Source organism: Euwallacea fornicatus, chromosome 5, assembly GCF_040115645.1.
Source record: "Euwallacea fornicatus isolate EFF26 chromosome 5, ASM4011564v1, whole genome shotgun sequence".
In the NCBI taxonomy this organism is placed as follows: Eukaryota; Metazoa; Arthropoda; class Insecta; order Coleoptera; family Curculionidae; genus Euwallacea; species Euwallacea fornicatus.
Window position 1 is genome coordinate 3,978,623 of NC_089545.1, and position 12,871 is coordinate 3,991,493.

A 12,871-nucleotide genomic window follows, 5' to 3' on the forward strand; every position below is an offset into this window, starting at 1 on the left:
CTTTGTGCACAAACTGACTAACTCTGGTTGTAATCCCAAGTTTCCTAATCGCGGGAGACACTTCCCTAGCTAACGCCAACAAGATATCACGTTCCTGGGATAGTGAAGAAAAGAGCCAAATAGACTTTGTGCTATTGAAACTTTAGTGTTCAGGAACACAAAAGAGAACAAAAGGCAGAATTTGAAGCCAGGATTCAGGAAATATCACTGATTCATACTTAGACATTCTGAGGAGTGGGCCAACAATGAAAAGGGGCGAATTTTTTCTTAAAAAGTCTATTCATGTTTAAAACGATGACAGAGTAAAAAGTGATAGTCCCATTTAATTTTGTTATTTGAAATCAGAAGATATTGCCACGAACAATAACGACTGAAGACCTAAATTTAATAATGGGGGTCCATGACTTTTGAATAGCTAATGCTAATCAAGTTTTTAAGGAATAATCATCCATTTCGCCCTGTAAACCACAGACCTATACCTATATTAAACCTAATTTAGCGGGTGTTTAGAAAACTTAACAACTTAATACCGTGAGTTTCTGCTTAATAAAATATTTGTCGACCTACGTTCAGCTTATAAGAAGCTTGGTCATACGTTTTGATGCAGAGTAATTAATTCTATTCAAATCTTGAAAGTTTATTTAGGAACGCACTGTATCACTTTACTACTCTAATAACTCCTAATCACATAGTGTCTTCTTCTCTATTAGTTCTGTCATCTATCTATTATCTGCCAGCTGATCACTTGTCTTGTCAACAGTCACTGGTAACGTCAGAAACGAAAACATCTTGAACCTTTTATTAACAAATTTTATTTTAGTGTAAATTTAATAACAACAGTTTATATTTTAATTTTATTCACGTTATTTGCAAACCTTACTTTGTGACTTGCCTTACATTAGCATTCAGTTGATGGTATAGCCATGAATATCTGAACAATAACTGGAATCCTTATGCAACGCTAGATAGGTAAGTAGAAGGTACCATTCCACTAGTATGCTGATGAAGGTTAATATTTCTTTTGATCTATTTTCTTGTTGACTGCTTCTGCCTTTCTTCTGAAATTGAATGGCTCTACCAAGATTCACGTTTTTTGCCATAAATATTCAGATCTCACCATTATCTACTGGCAAACATAAGTACCTATTTATTTGATATTTGTGGGTACATTTGAAGCAGAGTTGTCCATTTGACACTGTTTCCTAGACAATCAAACTGTTTATAAATAAGCATTATTTTAACACAAAATCTGTTCAAGGAGAAAACACTTTATTTTATGTCAATTTGCAAATACTATTAGTTGATGTTGATACCTTGATAACAAAGTAAAAGGTGTATAAATTATTATGTACCACATTTAGAAGAAAGTACAGGCAATGTGAGTTACAAAATGTGGATGTATTTTATTTTATCATATGAACAAGATTTATTCTCCTTTCTGTGAGTATGAATTTGTTAAGATACCTCAACCTTGACCTCAGCTCTGAGCTTTAACCCCTTGCTATTTTTACTTTAAAAACTGATGTCCTTGATTACATGAGGCATGAAACTCAACTAATTATTTTTTATTTTAGCTTATTTATATGGCAGGAAAACATCTCTGTGATCCAATTTTCATTGGGAAAGATATAGCCTTGGATATGGCATAAACACACTGAATTCAGTTATGAAAATACCTATATTAGAAACCAGTGATTATTAAAATAATTTGGATTAGGAATATAACCAGCTGAATATGGCTAATTGATAGTTCATAAACATAGTTTGTTCACATGTGTTGTTATGAACAAAAATTATGTTTATAGCTATGAATTAGTGATATGAAGTTGTATAATCCCAGCCTAATAAAGAGGCTTTTGTTCTTCCTTACACCTTATTCATGCTTTGAATATTGTTTACATAGAAAACTGGTACTGTTTGTGGCTGTAGAATATGTGATTAAAGTTCTGCTACAAAAAACCTTAAGGCCCTGTATAATATCTAGGTGCATTTTGGATGCCACATTAATAATGGTCTCCTGAATATTGAAAATTATTAGCGATGCATCAACTAAAAAAAAAGATAATGGGCAGTTGTACAGAAAAATATGATGAAAATTATTTTTCATTCTTTAATTTTACTGGCATGGGGCATCCTATTGCAATAATTAAGAGACTAGAACAAAAATAAACACGCTTGTTATCAATAAACTTAAAAAAATGTAAATTTTGTATTGTCTTTATCTATTGTCTAGTTGAAGTAATTTTCTGGCATTTGTTCTGTAAAAATTTGAGGAAGTTTTCTTCATTTAAGCAGTAAAACAAAAATTGCACCATGTCTTAACAAAACATTTTTTTTTACTTTTTCATTCCAAATCTTCTATAGATTTTCTTGATTAAATTATTTTTTTTAACTCTAGCAGTGTTTAAAAAAAATGACTCAAGTGGAAAACATGCCATATAAGTTATGAACGCGTTAAAATATTACAATAAACTAACCTTCAAGGAAAATATTATTCTATTTTTTTTCCAGATAAACAAAATATCTCTCAAGTTTAACTTTGTATATGTCTATATTTCATAGATACAATTTGTTATTGGATTTATTTTAGTTTTGCTGATTGCAATTATCTTAATATATAAAGAAAGTTAAAATTGACAGCCTACCCATGCACTGGAATTGTACATAATATGCTATTGTTGGGTTTCATCATATGGAAAAATTCTTAGGAGTTTAGTCTAATTTTATGAGTCATGGCCCTTGTAGGGGTACAATAACGCAGTAGTTAATAGTACACTGTGATGATATGCTGTGTCTTGTCATCAATTTTTTATTTTTTCTATCTGATCTGCAGTCAGATTTAGCTATTTAAACTAGTTTTATGATTTTAAATGTTACAAGCGAAAATTTAATTTAATTCTAATTTTTTTAAAGTTAAAGAGTGTTGCTTAAATCGAGGGCCGGGCTAATCGCCCGGGATACTATCATCCTGCACCCAACCAGTACTATGGCGGTGAGTCGTGTTCCGAGCCCGCCGCCACAAGAAGTTAACACACCAGTTGCAGAAAATTGGTGTTATACACAGGTATGCATATAGATAGATTCTTATTATAAGCGTGGTATATTCTAAATAATGTAGAGTAGCAATACTGCTGATGCATGATTTTCAGAAAATTCTGTAGTACATTAACTTAAAAAGAATCATCAAATACAACCTATAATAATTTCAGCCATGTAAAATTTTTAGTCTTTAGTTTTTAAGAATTGTCATGTTGTAGAAAGGCAATGCATGCTAATGCTGAGCTTAACTGAATAGTGTATGTGAAGGAAAAAACAGAAGTAACTATTCTAAGGGCTAATACCCTGCCAAAACTGAACTAAACTGTTTTTTTCAATGATTCTTACTTAACTCCAACCTATTAGTGAAAACCGAGTTTTTATAGCAATCTCCCTTTCAGAGCAGCTAAACCGAATTTTTGAAAATCTGTATTTTTTAGAGTGTTTGTAAATGTTCTGTTATTCAAAATTTTTGTTTCCAATTAAAAACTGTTTAAACCTATTTTTAGCATAGAAGTTTCATGTTGTAAAAATCTATGATTTCGGAATCATTGAGGAAATTGTAATTTTTTAACTAGAACATCTTGCATATTATTGGTTTATTTAATAGTTTCCTTTTAGCTGATTTTAATTTAGCATTTGATATAAAATGTCTTAAAAATATAGAAACAGTCAAATATGTAAGAAACGGCGGTTAAGTGAAAATGATCATATTTTATATAGGGAGTTTAAATGTAATGCCCTTTCAATGATGGCAATGGCAATGCTGTTAAATTTATACTTTTTTGTACTTAACTTTCAGGTCAAAGTAGTAAAGTTCAGTTATATGTGGACCATCAATAATTTTAGTTTCTGCAGAGAAGAGATGGGCGAAGTCCTGAAGTCGTCCACCTTCTCCGCAGGAGCTAATGACAAGCTGAAATGGTAAATTTATGATAAATTACCGCTGTTGAATTATTTACATCAAATGCCGTTTTTAAGGTGTTTAAGGGTCAATCCGAAAGGGTTGGACGAAGAAAGTAAAGATTACCTATCCCTGTATCTTTTATTAGTGTCTTGTAATAAAAGTGAAGTAAGGGCTAAATTTAAATTTAGCATATTAAATGCGAAACGTGAAGAGACAAAAGCCATGGAGAGCCAACGAGCATATCGATTTGTTCAAGGTAAAGATTGGGGCTTTAAGAAGTTTATTCGACGCGATTTCCTATTAGATGAAGCTAATGGTCTGTTGCCGGATGATAAATTAACCATATTTTGTGAAGTAAGTATTGAGTTCGGTTATACGAGAAAAATATTATCCGTGGAGATGGAGAAAAACCTACTTTTTCAAATTACTGAAATCTCTGCCTGATATTTCCAAACATACTTGGTAGTCACTTTTACACGGATTTATTACGAGTTGGATTTACTTTTTGTTTTACCTTTGACGTTTTTTACTTACAAATTTCTTGTTGAATCAAAATTTACAAGATAACGCAAATAAAAACGTGAACAGTGTTTATAGTGGGTCTTCTTTTCTTAATTATTATCTCTCTGGATATTATGGTGAAGACATATTTCCGGAGCCCAATACTCTTCGAATAAGATCTTACGTATCTTAAATTTGATGTGTATCTCTTTTTTTTAAGAGCGAAGAACAGAAGCATTTAACAGGATTTTCATTAAATAGGAATAAATTAATTTTCTTTAAGTCTAGATAACCTAAAAATGTACACGTGGTTGCTCATGATTAAATGCAAAAAGCAAGCATACTAATTTGTTAAAAGCGCAATTTAAATACTTGTAATTGTATATTTGCCTAATTAATATAAAAAAGTTCCGTAAAATAGTTGAACCTACCAAAACTAGTTTCCCCCCATCTCTACTAATAATTAAAAAAAATTATTCATTATTTAGTCATTATGAACGGTTTTTCTTTTATTTTTTTAAATTTATAATAAATGAATTTTTGTTCCATTGTATTTTTAGGTAAGTGTTGTAGCTGATAGTGTAAATATTTCGGGTCAATCCAATACAATTCAATTCAAAGTACCCGAGTGTCGATTATCGGACGATTTAGGTCTGCTTTTCGAGAATCAAAAATTTAGCGATGTTACGTTATCAGTAGCAGGAAGAGAGTTCCAAGCGCATAAAGCTATATTAGCAGGTATTGTAATTTTATCACTCAAATCGCAATCACTCAAACATAACTTTTTATTTCAAGCTCGGAGTCCAGTTTTTCAGGCCATGTTTGAACATGAAATGGAAGAACGGAAACACAATAGGGTAGATATAACGGATGTAGACCACGAGGTTCTACGTGAAATGTTAAGGTTTATTTATACTGGGAAGGCGTCTAATTTAGAAAAAATGGCGGATGATCTCTTAGCTGCTGCCGACAAAGCAAGTCGATATGATTATGATAGTTTTTATTTTATGAAATATTCACATTTTCAGTATGCCTTAGAAAGGTTAAAAGTAATGTGTGAAGAAGCTTTATGTACAAATTTGTCTATAGAGAACGCGGCTGAAATATTAATATTAGCGGACCTCCATAGTGCCGATCAGTTGAAAGCTCAAGCGATTGACTTTATAAATACGTAAGTAAATAATAACTTCAAAAACTACTTCACAACATTCTTCGGTTTTTCTTTCAAGGCAGTTGAGCTATTTTTGTTTATTACTAATTTTATATCAAAATCAAGGCGTAGAATTTTAATTCATAGTGATCTCTGTATATCTCGCTAAATGAAATAACCATTATTACCTTAAATTTAACAGGTACCCACTATTTTTTTTATATAGCCACGCCACTGACGTGATGGAAACGCAAGGCTGGAAGTCGATGATCCAGACACACCCACATCTCATAGCGGAAGCATTCCGCGCATTAGCCACCCAACAAATCCCACCAATAGGGCCGCCCCGGAAACGCGTGAAACAGAGCTGAAACCTGTAGTAAGTCCTACTACGCCTGACTGTTTAAAAATGTGTTCAATCTTGAGCCGATCAATATTTGAACTAAAAGTCGATCGTTAGTCGAATATTAATTATTATTGTTCTGTGAAGTTTTGTTAAAAACCGAGCAACTAAAAAACGATATTGATAGGCTTTGATCTTAGATTTTGTAATCAACAGTCTTTTACAACTACTCAAGACATGTTTCAAACATCCAGCTTTTTTGTATGTTGTGAGGTTTTTTGAAATTCAGTGATAAAATTAAAGTAACTTTTCTTATTAGTTCCGTCTTTCGGCAAGTGATGGTGAACCGAACTACCTCATCATAATTTTTCGGAATTAGTTCGTATTGAGATTTGTCGTAGAAAACGCGTTAAATTGTTCGGCTTTTTATGTCGTAGTTAAATTATTAATTTGCCATAATGTTATGAACCCCTTTTCCTATTAGAGGTGAATTAATACCCTTTAAGTTGTCGTGAAAGCTTCAGAAACGTAATAGAGGAGAACCTACCATCACTACGTGTATATAGGGGATTGTATGTATTTATGGATCTAATCTTAGAGAAAACCGTAATAAATTTTTTTTCTGACTGTTTGCTTTGCTTTTTTAACCCGAACGTTAGCCCTGTCCGGGGCGTTTCGACTGCAATGAAAAACCTTCTATTTCGGTATATATGTTATTGTGTTCTACTACTTTCATTCCATAGGAAGTAACAAGTCGTTTGTCCCTATATAGTAAGTCAGTGTTCTTTTTTTGTGCTTGAAGTGCTGTATGTTTTAATGATTCTTATAAATAATATTCCATAACATTTGCAGTTTAGGACACCCACTTATGTTCCTATAGAATGTGTGACAACCAATTGTTATTTAAACGCATGTCGTTGTTCTTAAATCAAGTGGTACGTACCATGCAGTGAATCGGTACCACTTATCTATTGCAATTTACAACGGGTTAAAACGTATTTCAACGGATTATTACCCTGAATGGCTTCTCCGTGATTTTCTTGAATTAGGTAAAACAATAAGAAAATTAAAAAATGTGTTATGCATAGTTGCATGGAAAAAGCTGCCAATTAATATTGAAGGACAAACCTTAATCATGTAGTAAGTATGCGTAAATACCTTCCGGCTGTAATAGAAATCGATAATCACTAATGCTAAAATAACTAATCAAATAATTGTTAACAACAGTAACATGTAATGTGTAAATACGAGTAGTGATAACTTTACTTATTACAAAATTATTAAGTTGCGTCTATGAGCACTTTGAAAATGGGAATAAAAGTACTCTTTTAGATAAAACCACCCAGACATATAGGCAGATCTTCTGAAGTTACGAGCGTGTGTCTTAATAATTTTTTAAGGTGTAATTAAACACTGGTTTTTAGACATGTTTACATCTAAAATTTATTTCTTTATTTTATGTATTAAGTGTGTACGTATGATAGTTATTCAAATTCTTAAAAAAAACACTTGCTATATTGCCGGCAAAAACTGTTCAGCTTTCAGCAATTTCATACTTTCAAAAATCGGAGTTGATAGAAATGTCCAATTAAGCTAAAAATTCTGTACGATGCTTTGAAAGTCCGCCGGACTATGTAGACACATATCAACCTTGGCAGAAACAGCCGTCTTTAGAATTATCCAGAATCCAGTCTAAATATCTAGTTACTCGAGTATATACGCCTGGATATCCTGGTCTCGCACATCCATTCCCCCATGAAACTATACCTGCAAAATTACCTAGAAAAGCGTATTCTTTGTATTAAAAGTTGAGCTTACCAATCAATTCGTATCCTTTATCATCCTTTTGCACAACTAAAGGTCCTCCACTATCTCCCTACAAAAACAACCGGAAAAATATATTGCAACTTTTTTGTGTAAAATTACTTAGATACCTGACAAGAATCCCTCATTCCAACTTTGGGATAACCAGCGCATAGCATATTATCAGAAATCATTTTAGCAGAGTAATTTGTCATTCTGCATTCTTCATTACTCAGAACAGGAACGTTAACTTCCTGCAAGATACATGCTGGCTTTCCATCTTCCTTTAATGTACCCCACCCTGCCACTGTGGCAATTTTACCCACATAGATATTGTCTGTAAAGAAGGATATTGGTTAATCCACATTTAAGGAAGATAAAAATGATTGAAGTACCTTTTACTTTTGGCAAACATACTGGTTTTATATGTTGTGTAATGGGTACTCTGTCGTTAAGCCTTAAGAGGGCGATGTCGTTGTCGAAGTTTAGAAAACTGAAAGCACCCGCTACTGCTCTGAGTACAAATCTGGATTCTGGTCGTTTGGAGTCGCTACATCTATCATGTTCGCCCAGGGTCACTTTGATCATAAACCACATGAAACTAGAAGTATTATGAGGATTTTTTGTTGTTGGGAGAAACTTGTATTACCCTTTGACACAATGAGCTGCAGTTAAGACATATCTATCGTTGATAAGCATTCCTCCGCAATAGAATCGATTGAAATAAGATAATCTGGCCATCCAAGGAAATTCATTCTCTAGCGTTGGCTGTCCTCCCACGATTCTGCTATTCTCGTTTCTTTCTCCGCATGCTAAACATAAAAAATATGTAATTTTGTAGAAAATAAAAATTACATATGTTTTGCTCTATAAACTTTTTTTATAAATTGATCTAGTTTTTCAACCTTGACCATTGCGTCAAAGTACGATTGCATACATTATCGGTTTTCATTTTCGTGGTCGATTCGAAATCGAAGAACAAGTCATTGTCTGCAACATTTTTGTTGCAACTGCTTAACCTTGACATAGAAATTTCGGTAGGTTCTTATAGGTATAGTGAAATGGATACGCTTCCGCTCTCTTTATTTTTTGGGTCTCGTGTGTTACCGAATCTCAATTAGGTATTTAGAATTTCCTCATTGAAAAAATAAGTGACCAGTTTCTCCTCTTGATTTTTTTTTACTTCATTCTGCACGTCATTGTTTTTTTAAAAAACTTAAATTGAGGAGCTTTTAATATTAAATAAAATTTATAAATACAATTTTATCCGAATCACTTACTACACTGGCATGGTGAGGCTGGTGTGTCATGTGCTGGAGGAGGGTTGTTTTGTTGTCTAATGAAAATTCTTTCAATTGCTGTGGAATATGGGTTGGCCGCCTAAAATCATAGGAGAAATGATTATCATTACTTCAATGTGTTACATATTTAGGAAAACTTCCTTGACAAAAAGTTTTTAATTTAGATAGTATATTATGGAAGGGAAATGAAACTCGTTACCTCCTGTATTCAATAGAATATATGAACGATTCTGTGTTATCAAATGAAAAAAAACTTCAAATCACTTATAATTTAAGAAGAAGAGACTTTTCATCAAATATTTAGCAAATATTTTTTCCTTTAGAAAAAAGTTAGATGAAAAAACATATGATTTTTTATATCTTGACGGTATGGTGATAAGTAAAAACTTCCGACTAACAAGAGAAAACAATCTACGTGAGCTATTATTAATAAAAACAAATGGAACATTACGATTGTGAAATAATGTAAAATAGAATTTTTTAGGTCAAATTATAATTGTGCCATCAATTTTAACATCAACCTAGTATCCATGAAACCGAGAATCTGACCAATGCTCGGTGTTCATTTCAATGGTTCTGGACATTAGCTTAATGTTGAAGTCATCAGCTTTTTAACAATTTATAAAGTGAATTCTTAATGACTATCCAAATGCGACTTCTTCTAATCTAACCGTCCTTGTAACTGTTGTCCTTTCGAAGATCTCAATAGCGAACGTTGTAAAACGATATATCATCTGTATGTTCGCAAATATTTTGTCACTTATTAGTTACAGGGTGATTAAGTTTCAACATTTATTCTGTGTTTGCCTTATTGTTGGCACAATCAAGCGAACTTCACAGGCACAATTCAGGGTATGAATGACGAATCGCAAAAAAAAATAATTATTCATTGTGTAATGAGAGACGAGGGTCCTCTCACTCTTCACATTAAATATGCAAATTGATCGCAGTTAATTCACAGTTATTTGCAGTCATCTTAATTTCTATGACAGTCTTCGTAATCATCTGGCAGTCGCATGCATTAATTTTGGAGTTGCCACCTATTTACTCATATTCACCTACTGCATTTAAGCTGCAATCTTACTGTAGGTCTTCTTAGTAGTTGGCAGTCTTCACCGATTAGTCGATCCTAATAACCCATTTTCTTTGACAAAGTTTGCACTTCCTGGCAGTTCCTTGCTAGTTTACAAGGACAACATGCAATTAAAATCAAATTAAATGAGTTCAATGAATTTAGTTTTTTTGGTAGTTGAGAGTCTATCCAGATAGATGTTTGGATTCACCAAAAGTTTCTTGAAGAAATGTACTTCTCACCTCAACATGATATTCGTTCATTCGCGTAATCACTTTGCTGCATTAAGCCACATTCAGAATGCACTCACATTGTTTTTGGTAGAGGCATAATAATATATATAGGATGTTCCACAATCAAATTTATAGGAAATATTTGACAACCCTGTAGGATTTTCAAAAAAATAAGTTTTAATAGAAATATGTAAGGTTGTGTTGGAGCTACAAATTGAAATTATAATAAAATATACAGTGTAGCGCACAAAGGTATGACGAAAGAAACTTGCGATTTTTTAAACGGTACACCCTGTATGTTTTTGTATATTAAATTGCTAGTCGAAATCTACGTTAATTTCATATAGCGTATGCTATACTTAAAATCAAGAAATCGTGAAATTATTAATAACTAAAAAAAATATTTTTGAAGATGTTCTTTTCATCACTTATTGAATAGCATTGGATATTTTATAAATAAGGAAAGCTCGAGTTAATCCAACTAGATCTTTCTTTTTATTATCAAACGTACAGTACGTACAAAAAAAAATTATAAACATTTTAGAAAATATTCTCCTTAAGGTGTTGCGTTATTGACCGTGGGTTTATTGACATATTTCTATTATTCTGCAGAATGTTATCATTCCGTTAAATATCTCCATGATATATTACTCCTCGTATAAAGTTTGTAATCCGCTCATTGCAAAATTGCTTTTTGCCATAGGAAAAGGTAAAGTACTTATTCTGAAATATTTTCACAAGGGATGGGACGAAAAATGTAAGTTAATTGAATAACCAATTGTAGATGAAAACGTCATCTTAGGAACTGTTAATCAGTGTGTTAACAGCGCAAAAATCATTGGTGCTTACGACATGTAGAACTTTCATCTGGTTGTTGACACATATTAATAGTTTTGTAGAGAATTTTCTTTGAAACGTATTGTGATTTCGACCAAAATTGGTATTCATCTTGGCTCTGAAATGTAAATGTTTCAGAGATTTAAGGAATTCTTCAGTTGCGAATTTAATAATTTTTTGAGACTTGTAAAGTTAAAACTTGCAATGTTCCACTATGGCTTTTGTAGACAGGAACCCGTTTAGCGTTTATCCTCAAATCACTAGTACCATCGTTTCGATAAAACTCACCTGTCCATCTTTGCATGCAAATCCAACAATCAGCCAGGACACAACACCAATCGCAGATAAACTCATATTTCACGGGAAATATTCCGCATGCACCGAAACAATTAAATGCCGATGGTTAAAAATCGAAAATCATTGAACTCGTTGGTACCGAAGAACCAGAGTTAACTGTTATCCATGAGCTAAAAGCAAGAAAGCAAGTTCAAAGCCGACAAGCGACGCACACCGTGTGTTTCCTTTCTTCGCGATTATTTTTATTCTCGGTCAAGTCATTCTTCTGCATTCATTTTAAATGAACCTGACAATCAACAGCACCCGAATTCAGGTTTGGGTGGATTCATATGGCAATGCTCGTTTATATTTTAATTAGGGGACTGGTTTCATCAGTGATATATTAATGTTGACGCAGGCACGCTGCTGAGTGGTACTTTCAAAGAATCTTTTTTTTTTAATTTTCGTCGAGATATAAATGAATTTCTTCACCTATTGGTTATTTAGAGTTCCGAAGGTTGATCTCTTCATTAGCAATAGGGAATCTCAATTCTAACAGCAAATATTGCAATAGCGCTCTGATCAATCTTAAATACATCATTATTGAATATCTAGTAAATTTTAATGGTTGATAAATGTAACTTTAATGTTAATCACTTCCATACATTGTTAGAATTAATGAAAATCAACGATCTGAACATTAATGCTTCTAATGTTGTATCTATTTAGAAGCCTTTTGTGATACCTTTTTATTGTCATGTAAGTTCCTTTTGTGAATAATGAATGTTCAGACATTAAAGTGGTAACAACATAATTTAGACCAGTAAGTAGCCCAGATATCGTTAAAATGTGGTTAGATTTTGGTCATATTCGCTAGGTATAAATATAAAAAAGTATAGCAATTAATTATTAAAAAATAATTAATAAAAAATAAAATAATGAAAATATAATGATGTCCGGAAGAAGCTAATTGTTCCATGGGCAGTAGCGGCCTTAAAGGGGAGTGATTAAAACTTTTGCCCAGGATACCAGGTTTACTAAGATCGGCTCTGTTCACAAGTTTCTAAAATAATGGTGTTGAAAATTTTAAAAGTATTAAAATATTGATTAGGAAATTTCTTTTAGAATTTCCAAATGTGTTGCCTGCGGATTTTCGCATATTGTAATCAGTGCGCGATTCAATGATTCAAAGACAAATTCATGTAACCAGGTTGATTGTTGTTATTTTTAACTTTTATCATATATTTTTTTAAGTTATCTTTATTTAATAAAAATCAATTAAATATCGAAGTCCTTTAGTGTCAACGAGCTAACTTTACGTTTTGAAACAAGAATGACTTTGAAACCAAAATGGCACATTTTTGACGAGAATTTTCTATGCAAAAATGTTTCATCGAAGTGTCTCGTATGAA

At 32.5% G+C, this 12,871-nt stretch overlaps 2 protein-coding genes across 2 annotated transcripts; one reads left to right on the forward strand and one right to left on the reverse strand.

The window, feature by feature from the left end:
* Nucleotides 1-748: 748 nt before the first annotated feature.
* rdx (BTB/POZ and MATH domain-containing protein rdx) lies at nt 749-6,564 on the forward strand. Its single transcript, XM_066282554.1, has 8 exons — nt 749-969; nt 2,914-3,064; nt 3,839-3,960; nt 4,018-4,297; nt 5,005-5,182; nt 5,240-5,418; nt 5,473-5,615; nt 5,821-6,564. Exons 2-8 carry the CDS (start codon nt 2,987-2,989, stop codon nt 5,963-5,965), a joined length of 1,125 nt encoding a protein of 374 aa, XP_066138651.1. The 5' UTR covers nt 749-969; nt 2,914-2,986; the 3' UTR covers nt 5,966-6,564.
* An 806-nt stretch (nt 6,565-7,370) lies between these two features.
* LOC136339367 (trypsin-1-like) lies at nt 7,371-11,747 on the reverse strand. Its single transcript, XM_066282556.1, has 7 exons — nt 11,472-11,747; nt 9,021-9,120; nt 8,390-8,552; nt 8,136-8,341; nt 7,872-8,077; nt 7,756-7,813; nt 7,371-7,704 (listed from the first exon to the last, which is right to left on the reverse strand). The coding sequence occupies exons 1-7, from the start codon at nt 11,535-11,537 to the stop codon at nt 7,583-7,585; spliced, it is 921 nt and encodes a 306-aa protein (XP_066138653.1). The 5' UTR covers nt 11,538-11,747; the 3' UTR covers nt 7,371-7,582.
* Between the last annotated feature and the right edge of the window lie 1,124 nt (nt 11,748-12,871).